General features: G+C 40.0%; 1 protein-coding gene across 2 annotated transcripts in view; it reads right to left on the bottom strand.

Annotated features, from left to right (window-relative positions):
* The window catches only part of LOC120915267 (carbonic anhydrase-related protein 10-like), a 519204-nt gene that overhangs the window by 91727 nt on the left and 405515 nt on the right, over positions 1-21962 (bottom strand). Inside the window, exon 5 of one of the 2 annotated variants that reach the window (XM_040325644.1) lies at positions 15614-15709. The exons of the other annotated variant lie outside the window; for it this stretch is intronic. Coding sequence (XP_040181578.1) covers positions 15614-15709 — 96 coding nt within the window. The remainder of the gene's footprint in view (positions 1-15613; positions 15710-21962) is intronic. 2 annotated transcript variants of the gene reach the window in all.

The raw sequence follows: 21962 nt of genomic DNA, 5'->3' as shown, positions 1-21962 counted from the left end.
GATCAATTGGCTAGGGGGGTGTGGGGGGGGGGTCTTAGTCCTGTTTTTTTGTGCTGTGTCTGCAGCAGCCGAGAGCTGGGAGGACCCTGCCTGGCTGCACTATCCCTGGGGAGAGCCGACTCGTTTGAGAGCGTCCTGCTCTCACTATCCCTGGGGTGAGCAGACTAAGATGAGAGCGTCTGCTGCACCGTTGAATCTATATAGCAAGAGTTCCAACTTTATTAGCTGCAAGCTTGTTCTGGATCAGTGATTGAAAAAAAATAATGAAGACTCCTGTCTTACCTCCTGTTTCAAACTCCTGGTTTTTAACTCAGGCACTTTTGATCAAAGAATGCACTTCTGATCAGAGAGTCCACATGTGAAGCCACCATCATTTGGGAGCCAGCTCCTCTGGGAGCTTGTACAGCAACTTTATACTCACCTGTGAAGACCTGTGAACAAACACACACCTGTGAACAATTAAACCCTCCCCTTAATTAGCAGAAAGGAAAAAGAAAACAAGCTGTTTAAAAAGTGTCAGAGAAAAAGAGGGGAAAAAAAATCTGCAAGCAGAAGCAGATGATAGCCAACTCCTGGTTTTTAACTCAGGCACTTTTGATCAAAGAATGCACTTCTGATCAGAGAGTCCACATGTGAAGCCACCATCAATTGGGAGCCAGCTCCTCTGGGAGCTTGTACAGCAACTTTATACTCACCTGTGAAGACCTGTGAACAAACACACACCTGTGAACAATTAAACCCTCCCCTTAATTAGCAGAAAGGAAAAGGAAAAAAAGCTGTTTAAAAAGTGTCAGAGAAAAAGAGGGGGAAAAAAATCTGCAAGCAGAAGCAGATGATAGCCAACTCCTGGTTTTTAACTCAGGCACTTTTGATCTGTTCTGTTTTTCAAACTGTTCCAATCGTGCACACTTCTACAATTGGGTATGCCTCTGCTTTAAAGTATTCATCAACACCTTAAGATTCCCCTCCTTTGGAAAGACCAACTGTTTAGCTTCAATACTACAACACCCAGTTTATAGACACATCTTCATTTCTCTGCACACCAAGGTCTTCAACAGGCCCCAACATAGCCAGCAGAAGATTCATCTCAAAGACTATCTTCTTACCACTTTATCCTGAGGGCAGATCTGTGTTCTACTTTAAATCTTCTTATCTCTCAGGCCCCTTTGTTTGAGTAATCTAAAGTGGCATAGTTGATGTTTTCTAACCCTTTTTCTAACCCTTGTTTGGTCACTTGGGGTGATTTATTTCATACAGAGAGTTACTGTGTATGCCCTTCGGGTCACAGTGTATGCTGATATCTGAAGCCCCTGTAGGAGATTGGGTGAAGTTAATTGTGTATTCATGGTTTTGTTTAACAGTCTGCTATCCATTTATACAGCTGCAAGTCTAATTCGTGTGTGCCTGCTGAGGTTTACAGAGAGGTATACTGGTGGTGTCAGTGAGGTTTAGGCCTGACACAGGACTGGACATATCTACCAGCAGCTCCTGTGGGGGTAGCCCCACAGATCCTATGTATTACTTTCAGTAATTTCCTGTTAAATTGTATGTTTGTACACTCAACCTGATGTGTCAGAGGGGCTGAGGTGCTTGACAAGGTCAATGCAAATAACCCATCCTATCCAGCGGCTCTTACAGGGGTAGCGCTACACAAACAGTAGTGTTAGTGCTAAAAAAGTTAGTGAAATATCTTTATTGCTTCTGGCTAATATCAGGTATTGTGAAACAATTAAGTGCAAGGAATATTTTTTTAAAACCATTGTATCAACCTGGATAAACTTCAGTCCACCAAATAATGTACAGTAAGCAACAGTGTGATTGAAGTGTAACTGATGTTTAAAAGAGGACTGTGAGACCCCTCCAAGTTGAAAATCTAAAAACTCCTAATCAAGTGGCAGGTAACAATTTCTTTGGGAAAGCTACCTATTGTGCAAAAAGGAGGAAGAAATATGTGGGCAATATTACAAGTACAATAAAGTGTAACTTACACGTTCATACATAAAAAATAAAATAATAAGTGTGTGTCCCAAACCTTATACGGTTCATACATACCTGTCAAAAGTACCTTTAATAAAGAGCAGTTTAGATCCGACAGCACTAAGAAAGCAATTTCTTATAGACACATTTATCTAATAAAGCAGATAAATCATAAGGCAGTGCTATCACCATGGGATCAAATGTAGTGATTTAAAACTACTTTTGGGTCATCACGATTCTTCTGCTATTTGCTGCCAAAATTACCTTGTTTTTCCACTAGGTAGACCATACCAAGTTGACTTAACAATGTTTCCATTCACACCCTTTGGCTTTGGAAGGTGTTAATCTTCTAGCAATAACAACAAATACTATAAAAGGATGTTCCTAAGGAAACAGAAATTGTCCACATACTGGCTTTATTGCAAAGTCTGTGTATACCTTTTATGACAAAGTCCCTCAATGCCAGTGTCAGGAATGGATTTAAAATACTGCCAATAAAATGATTTCCCCATGGGCTGCCATGCTGCTGTAAAATAAGCAAGCAATTTTACATTTTTTTCTGAGAATATTATACTCTTACATTTAAGCCTGTTAAGGCTTCCAGAGAAAGAGGAAATCGAACATACAGTACCTGTATATTGGTGGTCAATAGTAACTGCAATGTCTTGGTTTTCTCTAATTATCCACCCTAAGGTGCATTCTGTTCCCTGTCCATCTATCGCTAGATCCACACATACGTATAAATGTGCAATATATTTTGCTCTCTATCTCTCTGTCTTACCATATCTAACCAATATAATATCACAAGACAAAAATTTGTGCACTTTTCTTTTTATTGCTATATTTTATAACATGCTACATGTGTAGGCTGCTGACCACAAATGCAAAGGTTTTTCAGATTGTCAATAGTGGGCATGTGTACTGTTTGCTTCTCAGCTAAATCTAGTCTCTTCAGTGGTCTGTGTGTGTCCCTTTCCTAAAACATTTGTGCAAATTGAATCAAGAAATACCAGGGCTGAGACAAAATGTGCAGCACCCATGAACCTTCTTTTTTTTTTAGATATTTTAGCAGCTATAGGTTGAGAAAGGGTAAACAGCAATTGACAAAAATGTGCTGGTTAATAACTTCCACATCAAGCCCTGAAGCTCCTGATACCAGTTACACATGCTCATGGTCAATAATAGGTGGGTACAGGAAGTCCTTACTTACTGGTTCTGGTAGAAGGGCCTGAGTTTGGCTTGGATGAGTCTCATGGTGTAGTAGACACACTACATGCACAAGTAGGGCTTGCTCAGGCTCCTTCCCTGCAGCTGTCACAGCAACCTAAGAGAACAGCAAACATCCACCTAACTCACTGACCATCCTTGCCTCATCAGTGACAGTGTCTCTCGATTGCCCCTCAAACTTGTCCTTTTTTATGAAGCTGCAGGTGTGAAGGAGAAGGCAACATGCTTTGAATGATTAGGTGCACCATCTGATAGACCTACACTGGTCCCTGACCTCTTGCACAGTAGTGAATATTTGGGGTAGGGCTCATAGTCTCCTATGCTATGCTACTTCCAACAAATCCACCCATAATAAACAAGGGTTTTCTACTTCCATAGTGAGCCACATTTGCTATATTGTATCACTTACTTCTGCTGCAAAGTAAATGAAATGTTTTATGCAAACATATGCTCGCTAAAAAGATGACAGCAGAAAAAAACTTAGTGAGCACAATTGTAAAGACATAAGTAAAAAAAAACTGGATATCTGACCATCTTGAGGAGTACAGAGGAGGGTTTGGAGAGCTGCAGTTATATGTAGCTCTTATACACTGTGTGAGAGCTGATTGGAGGAAAAGGATACACACCCCACAGTCCACATAGGCAGAGGAACAAAGGAACATACAGAGCTGTATTCTGAATAGACAAGCTCCCTGCTTATCTTCTGCCCCATCACAAATGTTAACTCATGTGTCAGGAAAACTTCTCAGAAGTGAGACATGCTGATGACAGAGGAACGAAGCTCCGCAGAGAAACAACACTCTGGGGGTTATTTACGAAAGGCAAATCCACTTTGCACTGCAAGTACACTTGGAAGTGCAGTCGATTTAGATCAGAGGGGGGCATGCAAGGAAAATAAAAAACAGCATTTTAGCTTGCACATGATTGGATGGTAAAATCAGCAGAGCTTCCCCTCATTTCAGATCTACCGCAGTTTTTTCGTTGGAAAAAGTCTGATGTAGCATGCACACTATTAGGATTCCAGACTAAAAGCTCTCATCTGACTTTTTCGAATGGGAAAACCGATCGTGCGTACGGGGCATTAGAAGGATCTCTCTCTTTGCTTTTTATCCACTTTTTTCTTCTTGTCGCTGCTCTTCTGAAGCAACACTAAATTAACCCCTCAAAGTGTGCTTTTACCTTTAGTCATGTTGAATATTTGGGATACTTAGGCAATGGTAAAGTGAAAACCTGAAATGGCAATGGTAAAGTGAAAACCTGAAATGGCAAAGGTCAGAGCGATCCAAAATTCTAAGACACCTCGCACCAAAATACATTTATTATTTTCTAGATGTGGCTGAATATAGTACAGATTTTTCAAAAGAGCAAAAAGCAATTAAGTTTTCTGGAGTGCAAAATGTGAAACATATTTCACAAAATTAAAATCATTCTCTGTGATGACCCTATTCTGAAAAGCCCACATTTTTCTAAGCCTTTTATCGTCCGAACATATGCTTCTGAACATGGTTTAGAAGCCATTCTAAACCAGGTATTTGCTGGGAAAAAGCACACAGTGCTCTATATAAGCAGGAAATTGTTTTTCCAGAGAGGCTTGATATGCTGTCTTAGAGAAAGAATGTCTGGCTATAAAGTGGGCATTGGAGTCTCCAAGATACTACCTATTGAAATAGGAGTTTGTATAGATAAAAGATCACTGTCCACTTCTGTGACTTAACTCCATAAAATAATACTATGCAGTGATCAGGTGGTATTTGGCACCGCAGGATCTTTAATTTACATAGATCAGGTAAACAAGAGAATGCTGATCATTTGTCTCTTTGGAGTTTTCGCTGAGGAACATGTTTCTGATTGTTGCATGATATGCTAACATTTAAAAAAATGTTTCCTGAAGAAGCGAATGTGTCCTGAAGAAGCGAATATGTGAAACTAAGAGTAGCACAATCATGAAGGCACTGAGTCATGTATTAGAACCATTGTGGATTGTAATTGGTCACTAATATTGTACAGCAATAACAATTTGGTCTTATGGCCATATATGGGTCTATAATGTTTTAATGTACTATGGTTGTAATAAAAGGACATTTTTAACGTCCGATACAATTTTTTTTTCCTTGCCACCATTTAAAGAAACCAATCACAATACCTCCCTTAAACTTTTAGTCTTTAAAACTCTGTACTTCCTTAGCAACTTCTCACCAATCTACACACAGTGGATATTCAGGGCACGACAGTCCAACAAGGGAACCTTTGGTTTCTTTACCCCTTCAGTGTAGAAGGGCTGAGGAAGAATCCATCCCTAAATGTCTCTGCACTACCCAAAACTGTGAAGCCCGCCTGTACCTACCCACTGTGTGGCTCTTTGATAATGTAGATTGGTAGATTGTGCTATCTATAGCATATCTGTGCATCCCAAAATAACTCTCAAAATTGTGTGAGAGCTGTGTCAAAACTAGACAAAGGCTATCCCAAGAATGGTGCTCAGATCCCATGGCAGAGGACACATTGGTTCTATGATGGGCTCCTCCCGGTGGCAGCATTAAACGGCAGTCACACAACTGCTCTATTTACACTGACAGAAAGGGAAAGTTATTTAGTGATTGTATGATTGTTGCATCCTTTCCTGACCAAGCCCACTCGACAGAACAATACCATCACTCCTCTGAATCAGCATGGCTGCCTCATTCACTTGCTTACATTCCAAATAACAAATTAAGGTTTAGTCAGTAGTGTGCCTCATCTAATAAATATTTGATATGGAGAATGATGCAGTGTCTTAAATATAAAGCAAAAGTTCACAATTTCAACAGGAAGTGTGTGTGTGTGTGTGTGTGGGGGGGGGGGGGGGTCAGAACTTAAAGCAGTCATGAGACAAACCATAAATGTCTCTTCATTTGGCTAGTGAAGACAATAGTAGTGTGCAGATGCACATAATAATACAGACTTTGCGTAGATTTTTGCAAAGCCAACATAGGAGACAGGCAGTGTACTGTAGGGCATTGGTCCTCAAGTACCCCAAACAGGCCATGTTTGCAGGTTTTCCTTTATCTTGCACAGGTGCTTTAAATCAGAGTCAATGCCTTGGTATTTTGGACAGCTATTTTATCTAAAAGAAATTCCCAAAACATGGCCTGTTGGGGGTACTTGAGGACAGGGTTGAGAACCACTGCTGTAGGAGAAGAGGGTAACAGTGACTAATACAATATGGGGAGATTTTTGTACAAGAAAAGTCAGAAAAGAAAGACTGTGCATGATCAGAAACAATAAGCAACAAAAAAGCCTTTGTCATATGAGAATATTCGTAATATTTTTGTATGAATTCTCTTTCGTCAGTTCCAATTTGCTGTACAACTTTGGTCTGATTTACTTATAGTGTACCCACTTAACATAAGATGAATAAACAAAAGGGCAAAATCAAAGGTGAGATGTGGTGAAATCATTGAGCACAGGACAAAGAGAGACCCTGAGGTAGTGTAAATCTAAAAAAAATCAGTTGACCATCAAACTGGATGTGATTGTTGCCTTGGCAACTGAAGCTGTACCAGTATGCCTCTATTTACACTTACGTTTGTCTTTATTAAAGAGTAACTTTTTTATATGAAATATTTGCTGTGTCTGTGTTCTGCCCTGAAGACCAGATGTACTGTATGCAGGATCATTTACAATGCTCAGATATAAACCTTTTTTGTGAGCTAATGTTTGAAAAACCAAGTACAATGTGGCATGCAAACTTATTTTGTGAAATAAGAAGACTCCCTAGCTTAGTCTAAAAACATATGTAAATATTATTGTTTGATTTGCACTACCTTATCGTCATACATTACGTTGGCTTTTTTGTGTTTTTTTTTCCTATATGATATGATTGTACATGCCCTATGCTTCTGCTTTTGTTTGGACTTTGGACTGTTCTTGCTTAATGGTGCTATTTTTTACTTTGGTATGTTCATCTGTCTATCATCTTTTGTCAGTAGAGCAAACCCAAGGCTTGCATCACACCTTTAGTGCAGGACATCCAGATGTACATTATCTGATGGGCATGTAAACCAGTAAAATGCACACAGGTAGATAAAAAGAGTAAACCACAAACAAGTTGTAAAGTAACAGCATGCATTCGACACTAGAAAAGCAATGACTAATATCAAGTAGTTTGTATAAGTGTAATATTGTGTAGGCCCTACCCTAAAGGAAGGTACTTTTTGGGATGGGCAAGCTTGTATCACTAACAACCTATCATAATAAAATTGGCACTTACATACTACATATGTGAATAACAGATATCTCTATAGCATAAATAATGTTAATCGCACCATTTATAAATAACAGGTAGGTCAAATTGTGATTTTTGCCCTCAAAGGCTCTGTCAGAACATTTGGGGTTAAAAGAATACATATAAAGTCGTACATTGTATACTTTTCATAGTTTTCCATATTCATTCTGTATATATATTTGGCAGAAGAGACACAATTTTGTGTCTTAGGTTGAGCCACAGTTCAAAACCTGTGAATAAGGCCTTGTTACCAGAATGACTTTATGTCTTTACAAGAGACTATGGCCCAGATTCAGGTACATTTGCGATTTATTTGCGGAGGCACAGGGCAACGATTTTGCCCTGCGCCCCCGCAAATATTTTGCGCTTCCCTCAATTCACGGAGCAGTAGCTCCGTAAATTGCGAGGGCGCGCCGGCAAAATTGCCCAGCGTAAGCGCGCGCAATGTAAATGATCCCGCCGGGGGCGGGAATCATTTAAATTAGGCGTGCTCCTGCGCCGAGCGTAGAGCGCATGCTCCGTCGGGAAACTTTCCCGATGTGCATTGCGGCAAATGACGTCGCAAGGACGTCATTTGCTTCAAGGTGAACGTGAATGGCGTCCAGCGCCATTCACGATTCACTTATGCAAACGACGTAGATTTTAAATATCGCAACGCGGGAACGTGGGTATCCTATAGCATTGGCTGCGCCTGCTATTAGGATGTGAAACCTTACGCAAAACCCAACGTACGCAAACTACGTAATTTGCGTACGCAGGGCTCGCACAACATTGTGAATCGGTGTTAGTATGCAATTTGCATACTATACACAGATCACAATGGAAGCGCCCCCTAGCGGCCAACACAAGAATGCAGCCTAAAATGTGCGTGGCATATTGCCACGCAGATTTTAGGCTGCAGTTGGCGTAGCAATGTTCCTGAATCAGGAGCATTCGCTACGCCGGAGCAAGTAAGCAATTGCGCTGTGTAACCTATGGTTACACAGGCGCAATTGCTTCTTGAATCTGGCCTTGTATGTCTGGCTGTGCCATCTCCCAGGTTATAACTCCAAAGGTTTTAGACACTTGTTAAGATAAACAAGATGAAAGGCCTTGCACAGCATGACACAAAACAACTGGAATTGCCTTTGTATAATGAGGCCAGGGGGGCTCACCCACCAATAAGCTATCATATTATATATCTTAAATAGTATTGTTTCTTTGTAATGCCTTAACAATATATGTGTATTAGTAATTCATATATTATAACTGGTTAAGCACACACATATATATATATATATATATATATGATATTATATATATAAGTGACATTGAGAAATTGAGAATTTGTATTTGGGAAGCAAAGGTTTTGCTTAAAAGTACACTTCTAAGGATTCCACTCTTCTTAGGAATTCAACAAATAGTCTAAGCTAATGAAATGTAAACATTCCCAAGTCACAAATTCACTAGAAATGCCAGGATGTCTGACAATTGTTTGACATATAAAACAATTAATGGGGCTATACCAAGCTAGAGGTCAAAGGGAATCATAAATTATTACTGACCCTGGACGACCCTAAAATTAGGAATTATTCCTTTTACACCACCGCCCCTACAGGTTAATATTGGCATTGTTCAAGATGGTCACCCATCAAAACATATTGTCATGTGACATCGTCAGTCATGTGATAGTAAAGTACACACCCACTTTTCGGGGGAGATAAAAAGTGATTGCAGAGAGTACAAAGGATGGCTGATGGACTTTTACTTCTCAAACAGAAAGAACTCTTAAATACTGGTAATGTATAATTTTGTTTATTTACCTTTTGGTAATGAAGGTTTTTACATACACATAACTAAAACCATTTAAATATACTTGGCAAAAATAATTTGGATTATTTTATTTTTAACTGCAGTATGAAATAATTATATTCCAAATATTAGGAGACATACATACATTAGGTTTGTCTTTAAAAAGCTAAATGCTAACAATGGTACTATGGTTTTAGAGTGATGTCTGTGAAAATAAATTCTCTCAATTTAAAATAAGCTTGTCTGCATTGCAGAGCTTGTGTACAATATGACATTTGCTCTGTACACATATATAAGGAGTATTAAGCAAGAGATTTGTTTGGGATTGAGAAGAGATAACACAGTGTCAAGGTAAACACAAGCTAATTACTAGAGTCTGTGAAAATACCGGTAAGGTTATATTACAAGTCACCAGGTTTTAATTACCAGGATGATTTAAATAAGAGCTATGAATTTACCTTGTCATATAATATAAATATTATCTGAACATTTAACCATCATGTATCTCTGATTGTAGAAGTATATCTATTGTTTATTTTGTCACAAATTGTACCTGATTTAAATTTTTGCACTATATCTTTAGTTAATAAATATATATATTTTAAATATTCATTTGTGTTACCTGTCCTCAAAATAGCACGGATAAAATAATTTTGGATATCTTGTATTGTAGGAAAATTGTATATCTCCCAAAGCACAGATTTACATATTTCCATAAATACAATAATATATTATATTTCAGTATAAACATTCTGACGGTATATGTAGGCTCTATGCCGAGATACGTCAATGGTTCTGACAGCTCTTAGCACCTTAGGATAACACTTCACAATCTTCCTCCAATTTAAGTAATAGTAAAGTCATATAATGGCCAAACGGGAGACAGGATTTATAATCTCATTGTGCAGTATTTATTAAAATTTGAGGATAGATAAAACATCAATAGTTACAGTACACTCACTTGTACAGTATGTGAGCCTCAAAACAGCACCAGTGTATACAGTGTGTGTGAGTAAACTCTGCTCTGCTGCCCCTGTCAAAAGCCTGTGTGTGTTTCAAGCCTCGCTATCAGCCTTTTGCCCGGATGTGATGTTATACCCGGACGTGATGGTCGATTTGACCTTCCTGTAAAAAGCGGTCAAACATCTCTGGTGAGTGTGCATTTTTTTTTGGGGGTGGGGCACCAGTATTGAAGACACGGTTTAAATTGAAGAGTCACTTTGAAGACTTGATTTATTGGTGTTGAGAATAACATCACATTAGTCTTTTTTCTATTTAGTCTTGTATTTATAATTGGTGTGATTAACATTATTCATGCTATAGAGATATCTATTATTCACATATGTAGTATGTAAGCGCCACACTTTTTATGTTTTATTTATTTCTGTAAAATTTGAATTTTTCCACTTAAAGGGGCAACTGCATCAGTTGGGTACTTTTTTGATGGTTCTTTATGAATTTGGTGCTGAACATTGGTTTGACTTGATATTAACTACCCATCATATCTATCCTATCTATCAGTAATATACGTCTGATGTGTTACAATACACAGTGAACAGCACCTTTTGTCATAAAGAAGCAATGCTTGATCTCAAGGAAATTGACTGTGCCTATTAGTAGCATAACTCCTTATCACAGGGCCCCCAAGTAACATTTTGATGGGGTTCCCACTACTTGGTGACACCCATTTTTAATTGATATGTCTACAGCACCTGGCATTTGGCACCCCAAATAAATGCCCCTTTACCATTGGTGGACACAGACCTCATTGCTCATTGGTGTCTTATGTACCCCATTTACATTGATGGCTAGTTGACAGTCCATTCTAACAGTACATTCGTAAAGGCCCACATTACATTGTTGGTCAGTGTAAGAAGGGTTGAGGCCAGCAGTAGGGTCTGATCTGTATGCATGCTCCGAATGTGCGCACCGCCCGCTCCACCACTGACCTGTAATGTCAGTGGCCGGCTCTGTGTGCACCCGAGTGTCCAGGAAGCGCTGGGAGCCACAGGCGCTGCGGAAAACCAACGGCTGGCCACACCTACACTGCAGGCAGCACATCCCCCCCATCGAGCAGATTAACTCTTTCTGTACTACATGCGTTGGCATACCTGTAACACTGTGAGTTGCTTCATTTATATTTGCCAATAAATGTTTTTATACTGCTGCACTTGACGCTGCTCTTTTCTTCTGTTTTTATGTACTTTCAGAGTTTCTCTTTAAAACCAGCAGCTGTCAAGCACCAGATTTTACATCTCCAGAGACCTGTACTATCATTGTTGGACTTTATCACTTACACAGACTGCTTTCCTTGGCTAAGCCCTGCCTAATGCCCTATTTATCCAACTTCCTGAGCGCCAATAGTTGTGGATGCTGGCCCTCAGTGATGCCTAAACAAGGATGGCAATGGTCAGAAAATGATAAGGGCATTGACAGCAGTAGTACTGCGATCAGAAGTGATAAATATTTTCAGTTACGCTTAAAGCGGTAGTTCACCCCCCCCTGACACATTTTACCATCGAGACAGGCATTGTAGCGCGAGCTACAGTATGCCTGTCCCGATTTTTTTAACCCCGTACTCACCTTGTAGTCGTCCATCGTAGATTCCGGCTCCCGCGGGGAATGGGCGTGCCTATGGAGAGGGAGGATGATTGACGGCCGGCCCTGGCACGTCACTCTCCCCGAAGACAGCCGGAGTAGGTCTCGGCTCTTCACGGCGCCTGCGCACAGGCTATGCGCACGCGTCGTGAAGACCGAGCCTATTTCGGCTATTTCCGGAGAAGCGTGACGCGCCAGAGCCGGCCGTCAATCATCCTCCGTCTCCATAGGCACGCCCATTCCCCGGAATCTTCGATGGACGACTACAAGGTGAGTACGGCGGTAAAAAATTTGTGACAGGCATACTGTAGCTCGCGCTACAATGCCTGATTTTAAGGTAAAATAAAAAAAATAAAAAATTTCCCGTCGATAGGGTGAACCCCCGCTTTAAACATTGCTAAGCTAAGCATGAATGCACTAAGCATGACAACCCGATTTGACCTTAGGTCCTCACTGGTACACATTGATAAAGTTATTAACAGTAGGCTGATCAATCCCATATGCATATATAATATAAGAAATACTACCAAAAGTCATAACAAATAATCAACAACTCTATCTGTGAAGGGAAATAGTATTCCAACCTACTATTCTTATGTCCATTGAGTGAAAAAGCTGACTCTCTGTCAGCAATCCTCTAATGCTCTAAAAGCAGTCAATGTAAGCATCTTTCTAGAACACCTTTATGACCACTGAATATTTGCAGTAAAAAAAAAATATGGCTTTTATTGTCTTTAAAACAAGTCACCATGTCATTAAAGCAAGAGCTTCACAAATCACTTGTGGGTCCAGCTAGCACTTGTCAGGGAATATTCTGATCATTGTAAGCATCCCTGTTAGTGTTAAATGATTTGTCTCAGCCCTTTAACTGCTACATCTTCATGACAGTTTGTTATGTTGAAAAACAGACTAACTGGCCAGATAAATAAAAAATAAAATAAAATAAAAGACAGAAAGTCTAAAAAGAAAACTATTACAGCCATCACATCTACAAATTGTTAAGCTGTAAAATAATTAATGATTGCTTTTGGGTTTAAAACCACTTTAAAAACCATAAACAGAAATAGTTTTATAACGTGTGAATATTCTGTATGTGTTGATAAGATTTGTTTATCGTATATTATACATTTTACACACATCCTAGAAACATTTGGATAGTCCAGTTTGTTAAATAGTTTTTTTTGTTTTATTACATCACTAAGAGTAGAAGTTTGGTCAAAATCTAAGCTTAACGTGACACTATAGATTTAATTATTTATTTTTTTAATAACAAACATGTCATACTTACCTCCACTGCGCAGCTCATTTTGCACAGTGTGGCCCCGAACGCAGTTTTCTGAGGTCCCCCGGCGACTCTCTCAGCTCTTTCTCACATCAGATAACCAACTCTGGGAAGCGCTCTCCCAAGGAGGTTACCGTGCGGGCATGCTCCTGAGTCCAGCATTTGGAATCCATAGCTGCTGAATGCAGGACTTGGCCCTGCCCCCTGGCACCCACATCATTGTATTTGATTGACAGCAGCGGGAGCCAATGGCTGCGCTGCTATCAATCTATCCAATGAAGAGAACCCCAGGCAAAGACCCAGCACGTTCTCAAAGCTGGACTTTCCAGGGCTCAGGTAAGTAAAACATAGGATGCATTAAGGTGAAAAAACAGGAGGGTTTACAACCCCTTTAAACCTATTCCCACCCAGGGCCGGGGCAAGGGGTAAGCAGGAGGGGCTGTTGCCCTGCACACTGGTTTTATGTGAGGTTCGGGGGACACCACAAGGAGATTGGGGGGAGGGGATTTGTGTTGGGAGGGGGGAATTTGGTGGGGTGGCAGGAAGTAAGAATTGTTCTAGATGGGGAAATTTGGGGAGGTGTGCTAGCATGGGGGATATGAGGGGTTTGTGCTAGAAAAAGTAATATTTGAGGGTTAGTTGATTTGTGCTAGGAAGGGGGGATTTTTTGGGGGGGAGGGGATTTTTGATGACACATAATGCTCATACATCTTGGGGGGGGGGGGGCACAATTTAGCATGTTCAATCTGGGCTCCAGATGACCTTGTCCGGGTACTGCTCCCATCCCCATTCTAAGCACAATTCTATCTACCCTGTAAAGAAAAGATGTGTATACTCACCTAATCTAAGGGCGCTGTGGTCCAGCCTCATGATCTCCACAGTAGCTGGCTTCATTGTAGAGAAGAGAGCAGAAAAAAGGTTTGTAGAGAACCTGGGTGGTGATGTCACCCACAGACTTTCTATGGATCATCTGTTGTTCACTGTCCCTCCTCTTCACTGAAGCTGATGCTGGGAGCTGATCACAGGACCAGACCAGTGCACCCTTAGATTAGGTAAGTATAAACATCTGTCATTTACAGGGTAATTAGCATATGGCTTAGAATTTGGGTTGCCACCTGTACAGTTCAGGTTTGGAATCATGTGTTCGGGTTTCAGGCTGCCTGAAACCCGGACACGTTATTTAGATTGGACTATGGCTTCCCAGCAGAGTTGCTGACTGCAGTTGTCTTAGCTGATAGTGTCTGGTACACTCTCTTTAACACTGTCCAACGTCAGCACTAAACCCAGCCTTAACCTCCCTGGCGGTATGATTCTTTCAGATTTTAAGTGCTGAAAGCGGTACCATTATTTTCCATGAAAATTTGGCGTTTTATATTGTAGGCCTGCAATTCTTAGGATAACTCAATTCTGCAAGTGATTCTAATCTATTATCGCTGTTTTCTAGCTGGTCTAAAAGCACTTTTGACATAAAGGGACACTTTTTGGTTGCTATGGACAATCTCCAGCAGAAAAAAACAGTAGTTATAATATAAAACTGCATGCAGGGCACTGGACAGACCACTAGGGACAAAGGGGGTGTGTATTTATTTTATACAGTACTATAATCTGTAAGATTACAGTATACTGTATGTGTACTGTGTTTTAACTTTTTTGAATTTGGCGCCGATCTCAGACACCGTGCGTCGTAACGTCGCAGGGAACGGAGCTCGGCGGCACTCGGCACTGTGTGAATCGAGCGAGGAGGCAGCTCGATCACACAGCAGGGAGACATTGCAGGATCCAGGGACAAGGTAAGTAACTCCCTGCCTGTATCCTGCGATGCAATCCCGAGTCTGGCTCGGGTTTACTGATATTGGTGCTGAAATTCCCCCCCCCGAGCCAGACTCGGGAATACCGTTTAGGAGGTTAAAGTGAATCTGCGCTGCATCTGAGCACCACAAACAAAAAACACTATTTAATGAATTTTTAATATTCAAAACAAACCCCCCCATCCATCCATGTGTCTATGCTTAATTTGGTTGAGAAATCACTTTAAAAAAACAAACACCCTAGCATTTCCAGCTTCCCTGAAACCATCTGCCCTTAGCTCAAGCATGCATGCAGGAGAGTGTGCTTTACTTGGAAAACCCCTCCTCCTCTCCTCCCCTCCTGAAGAATTATGGGATGTATGACATAATTTGCCTAGGCAAGAAACCAGGAAGTAACTGAAAAAAAAGTAAAAATATTTTTAAAAACAAGTAAATATGATATACTTTATATGTACTAAAGCCAACAGCATTTAAAATAACCAATGTTGGTTGGGAGAGAAGTTTCACTTTAAGCTTGTTAGATTTTGACCGGACTTTAGTATGACATTGTAAGTGATAAATAGCACAAAAATATACATTTCTAATAAAAGTTGGAAACAAATCTTTCCTTTTTACTAAAAGAAATGACCAAAGTTTGAATGCAGTGTAGGAAAACACAGAACTCACATTCACGAACAAAGAGATTATAGCCAGGCCATTGGGGTTGCGGGAAGCCTCGCTGACATTACTGTACAGATCCTGGTTATAATGAATCAGCTGTACCTGTAATAAGAGAATAGTATCTCACAAGGTCAGTAACTAAAGAGAAGACAGAAAGTCAGAGGTCATAGTTACAAAGAAACAAGTTGGATAAATAGGAACAAGGGAGATCAGGCATGGACAAGCACAGATTAATAGGTACATGGAAAAAAGAAAGGAAAGGGAAGAACAGTGACATTTAAACCAGCATGAGAAATAAAGACTGTAGGAAACAATGCTTAGAATTATTCTTGTGATAATACATTCATTTAAGTAAATTTGTTCAATGCAAACTGGTGATAACTCATTGTACATTTACCATGATCTCTTCCATTGTACAGAATATATAGAAGATCTACCATGGGCCAGAGGACACCACTGCCCTGCGTCATAAACCCACGTGAAGCATGTCTTGTATGCAAAGTGAGGGGAGCACAGCCAGAATATAATGAACAGGAAGGGGCTCCTTGTGGAATCGTTTTAAAAAGATTGAGTATAATCAAAGTATTTAGGGCCAGATTCACATATATCTGCGGCGGCGTAACATATGCCCTTTACATTACACTGCCGCAAGTTTTCAGAGCAAGTGCCTGATTCACCAAGCACTTGCGTGTAAACTTACGGCGGTGTAACGTAAAGGCGTCCGGCGCAAGCCCGCCTAATTCAAATGGGGCGTGTACCATTTAAATTAGGAGCTCTGTGTGAAAATTTCCCGAAGTGCTTTGCGCGAAATTACGGCGCCCCGACGTATTTTTTGAACGGCGACGTGCGTTACGTCGTTTCGTATTCCCGGACGTCTTACGTCAAAAAAAAATATTGAAATTCGACGCGGGAACGACGGCCATACTTTAACATGGCTGTTCTAAATGTAAGCCATGAAAAAGCAGGCCTAAGTTTGCGACGGGAAAAACCGACTAGCGACGATGTAAGAGATTGCGACGAACGCGTGTATCTTCGTGGATCGTCGTAATCAGCTAATTTGCATACCCGACGCTGGAAAACGATGCAAACTCCACCCAGCGGCCACCGGAAAATAACACCCAGGATCCAAAGGCGTACGAAGCCGTACGCCTGTCGGATCTTAGCCAAAAGCCGTTGTATCTTTTTTGTGAATTACAAATAAAGATACGACGCAGCAAATTTGAAAATACGCCGGAGTATCAGTAGATACTCCGGCGTATTTTCTCTGTGAATCTGGCCCTTAGAGTCCACTGATAGATTCAGGTTGAATCTATCTTTTAAAAAAAATCCTATAGGTAGAATGCCCCCTCCCACCTACACATTTTCTATTTCTGTAATCAGATATACTCAATGCTCTCCTACTATGTGATACCCATGGATTGTTAGTTTCATTAATACATATTATAGAAAAATAAAATTTCCCCCGGAATTTGACACTACCCTACTCACACCATAAGTATTGAGAAGACCTCTTAGTTTGAAACTGTGACCTTCCGGGGATCCGTGCGATCCTGCCGACACTCTTTCTCATCCCTTTTCTTCTTTCCTCTTCACTCTATGTTTCCTCTCTTTTATCTTTCCATCTACATTTCTCCTTTCTCTAGATTCTCTTTTCTCCTTGTTTAAAATATTTTACTGCCTAGATTTAGCCTACGGTCTCCTTTTCCTAGACCTACAGAGTATAGGTTTTTGTTCTACATTGTTACTGGATTGGAGCGATTTCCCTTATGAATACACATTTTATGTGCCACCTATTGTTATGTTCACAGTCACTTTCATTACGACACCTTACCTTATACTGTTCCGTAATGACATATGTTGTCTTTGTTTTGGAAGTTCTGTTGCTATGACTGTATTTATGTTATCCATGATGTACCATGACATACCCTTTATTTGATCCAACCAAAATTGTCTGTTACTGTACTCTGTGTCCTTTTTCCGCAATAAAAAATTTGAACAGAGAAAAATGACATTATCTTTTTGTTTGTGCTTAAATTTAATTTCCACCTTGGCTATGTTTTTTTTTTAGGTGCTCAGAATCCAAAGCTATTTAGTAGCTCGATCATGCTATTATTGATATGCTAAGAACAAGAATGTTTTACTGCACAGATGCCACAAATGGCTCTTATGGCGATAAATCCACACGTGGCATGCAGTAGCGATTGGACAAACATGATCACACATTGCTCCAAAAATGTGTGAATAATCATTACTATTTTGTTCTTATGAAATATAGGTAAAGGTGATTAAATTATTTTGCTAATTGATTTAACCAGTTGTTTGCCCCCCCCCCCCAATCAATATGATTCGACTGAGGTGCCAATCAACAAGCTGTTATATTCCTCAGTATCAAAGTGATTTAATTGCCTGTGTATCCCTGGCCTCACTACATAGGAAGTAATTTGTTCCATCTGTTTAGTAATCAATTGCTACTTAATCGCTAGTGGTAAACACTGTGACTGAGCTAACTTTTATACAAATTCTTGCTAGTCTTGACTTCAATTTTATTTTGGAACAAAAATAATGCCTCTTATGCCGCATACACACGATTGGAAATTCTGATGGAATAAAATCCGATGAAATTCTCCGTCTGAATTCCGATGAAGCTGACTTCCATCAGTCTTGCCTACACAATGTCAGACTAAATTCCAATCGTCCAAAACGCAGTGACGTAAAACACTACGACGAGCCAAGAAAAATTAAGTTCAATGCTTCCGAGCATGCGTCGACTTGATTCTGAGCATGCGTGGATTTGTGATGGAATTCCACAGAGAAGAATTTCCCATTGGATTTTTTTTCCATCGTAAGAATTTCCACTTTAAGATCCCCTGCTACTCAATATAAACATACATACACACAGTTAATTGGGTGAAAAGATCTGCAGTTAAACCAACTTACAGAGGGGAACCCAATGTATTTTTCTTCCTGGTGCATAATTGAGATTGCTGAAGGTCTACTGAGACTCCTCTGTTGCAATTTAGTTGGAAGACATGGCTTGCAAGGCATACAAAAATGGTTTGCTAAAAGAGTTTTGAATCTTCCCACAATAAACTGTCTGAATATACCCTTAATATTCCCTTAAAGCCTTATACCCACGTGCCCCATGACTAAGCCCTGAGGGGCAGAGCGAAAAGTGTTGGGGACATAGCCTAGTTGGAGTCCAGGCTGAGGTTACCACTTTCACACCGATCCTATGGACCACATGGATGTCTTGAGACATATGGGCCGAATGTCGGGCAGCATTGGTTGGTTCAATAAAAGCCAGCTTTGTCGAAGGGTCATAACTGAAAAAGGTCTGCTGACAGGCTCACGATCAGCGCTCTCAGCCAATGACTGAGAGCGCCGACTGGAGTATTCTCCCCCTGTCAACAAACAATAGAACAGCAGGGGAGATTGCTAACACTAACATCGGATTGTTAGTACAGTAGCTCCAACCTGAGCTGTAAGCTATTTTTTTTCAGCCCACTAGTTTGAGCGGAAAAAAAAATAGTAGTGTGTGTATAAGGCCTAAGTTATACAATTGTGAAGAGATGAAAAAAATAATCCGGAATTTGCATTTTACATGACTGGATAATTGAAGAGAATAATCATACAGTTTTATTGTGTGAATATTGTCAATTTCTTTGGTAAACCAGCCTTAAAATATCCTGCAGAGAAATGTCGTGATTGGAGTCCTCAAACGATATAAGGCAGCAGGAGGTGTTTTCACTCACTAGCATTTTTCTGCAGCCAAATTGGATAGCCTTTCCCTTTAATGAAAGCAGCATGCTTTCAAATACTCTCATTCTGCAGATGTTCCTCATAGAAGAAGAACTAACTACCTGCATAGGATTGTTAATACCATGTGCTAAATGAAGCATAATTGTTATCTGCAGTTAGTTCATTAAGATAACAGTTGCATTGCATGATGAGCACTTCTAAAACACCTTCTGTTTAATATGTTACTATGGGAATGATTAAATACCCGGTTAAAGCTCTTCCTAGAAAGAGATAAGTACAGGCAAAGCTGTAGGTTACAAGTAAATAAATGCAGCATAAAATATTAACATATTAAAATTATATCTATGTAATAAAAGAAATGGCTTGTTCTAAAAAAAATAAGAATTTATTAGGTTTTCTTTTTACTCCATGTGAAGTCTCATGAGTGTTTTCTTATGTATCTATAATCTGCTTCCATCTCTAGGCAACAAACAGGACCTTAATCTTGGTGTAGAATTTCTGCAGCTGGGTTTCATGATTTTTCTGACGGGGGAAATCAATGGACTGCTACAACTGTGGTCCATTTGGCTGCTAACAAGGTTTAATGGTTAAGGTTATAGATAAGTGTAAAAAGAAACAATGTTTGTATCTCTATGTGCAGATACAACTGATATTACACATCGTGTATGTAATGCCTCGTTTCCACTGAGCGTATCGGTACAGTTCGGTACGGTGCGCTATTTTGGGTGTTTCCATTATGAAAGTGTGCCATAAAACCGAATCGTACCGCACCATTCTGGGTCCTGCTTCAGATGTGGGGTCATAGAAAATGGAACGGTTCGGTTAGGGTGGAGATACAATACATTCCACTGATTGGTGGACACGCATTTTTTCGAAACCCTGTATGGCCCCTGACGGTCCGACTTGCAGTTGAAATGCTCACCTGAATAGACCGGAACATTCTAACCGTTCCAAACTGTACCGACCCGAACCGTTCCACTCAGTGGAAACGAGGCATTAGTAGCCTAATATTTATCTGCCACTTACAAGAAGGTTAAAATGACTCCACTAAACTCAAATTACCCCTATACAAATATAGATTGGAAGGGTGTGGGCAGATCTGTCTAGACCAGTGGTTCTCAACCCCAGTCCTCAAATACCCAACAACAGGCCATGTGTGCAGGTTTTACCTTGTCTTGCACAGGTGCTGTACATCAGAGTCAAGGGCTTGGTATTTTGGACAGTTATTTTATCTAACAGACATTCCCAAAAACGGCCTGTTTGGGGTACTTGAGGACTGAGGTTGAGAACCACTGGTCTAGACAATCAGTTTACAGAATCATCTGCAGTGTTCATTAGACTTTCATGCCTGCATGTTCAACCACCCTCTAATATTCATGGCCATCCTTATTATGCCAAGTCACAGATTATAAACTCAGGACAGACTGTATTGTAGAAGATGTGTTTACATATAAGGTTCTTAACTAATGTTAGCCATACACAGTTTGAATTTCCATTGATTCCTGCTGAATCTGTCTGCACCACCCAACTGAATAAAATTGATTTGACAAAGCTTAAGAGCTTAAGAGAAGTGAAAAATTGCTGGTCAGACAGTGTCAGTGACTGCATACTATCAGATGCAGTCACTGTTTGATTATTTAGACAACTATGGATGATGTGACCGAATACAATAGATAGCAATGCAGTTTGCTCCATCCACGCTGCTTATGGTTTGCCTTATGCCGCGTACACACCATCACTTTATGTGATGAAAAAAAACGACGTTTTAAAAACGTCACTTTACATGACCGTGTGTGGGGGAAAACGTTGTTTTATGTCTTGTAAAAAACGACAAAAAAAATTGAAGCATGGTTAAATTTTATGTGTCGTTTTTCAAAACGTCTTTTTTTACTTCACAGAAATTGACCGTGTGTAGCAAAAAACGTAGTTTAAAACGAAGTTTTTACACCCGCGCATGCCCAGAAGCTAGTTATGAAGCGAGCTTCAATGGAAAAACGTGGTGAACATAACCTCGCTTTGCTAGAACATTGTGAAAAAAACGATGGTGTGTAGGCAACTTCGTCTGAAAATTGAAGTTTCAAAAACGTCGTTTTTTACTTCACAGAAAATGTCGTTTTTTTTCATCACATAAAGTGATGGTGTGTATGCGGCATTACAGTGTTGAACACTTGCAAATTGGTTTTGAATATATCATAATATTATTATTTAACAATATTTATATTGCACCAACAGTTTGCGCAGCACCTATTATGGTTTTTTTTATGCTGTATATGTCCCTTTTGAGAAGATTTTTACCTCACTTTTTGCTACCTAAAAATTTTGAGGAATTTTCTCAAAGGAGACTCAACAGAGACACACATAGCAATATATAGAAGTTCTAAGTCCTAATACGCTACAAAAAAAAAAGTTGTTTTCTCTGTCACTATGAGAGAAATAGATACACCTTACCTGTCCTGGTGACTAAACAGAAAGTTCTGGTTAATGTTGGCCTTTAAAAACCCAATGGAATGTTTAGCATAAATCAGCTAAATATATTCCAGGTGTAGTAAAACAAAAGGTGTATAACATTTTACAGTTATATTTCTTGAGCAAGCAA

The sequence above is a fragment of the Rana temporaria genome, chromosome 10, assembly GCF_905171775.1.
Source record: "Rana temporaria chromosome 10, aRanTem1.1, whole genome shotgun sequence".
NCBI classification, from domain to species: domain Eukaryota; kingdom Metazoa; phylum Chordata; class Amphibia; order Anura; family Ranidae; genus Rana; species Rana temporaria.
The sequence above is the reverse complement of the archived record's forward strand: the minus strand, read 5'-3'. Positions and strand labels throughout refer to the sequence as shown.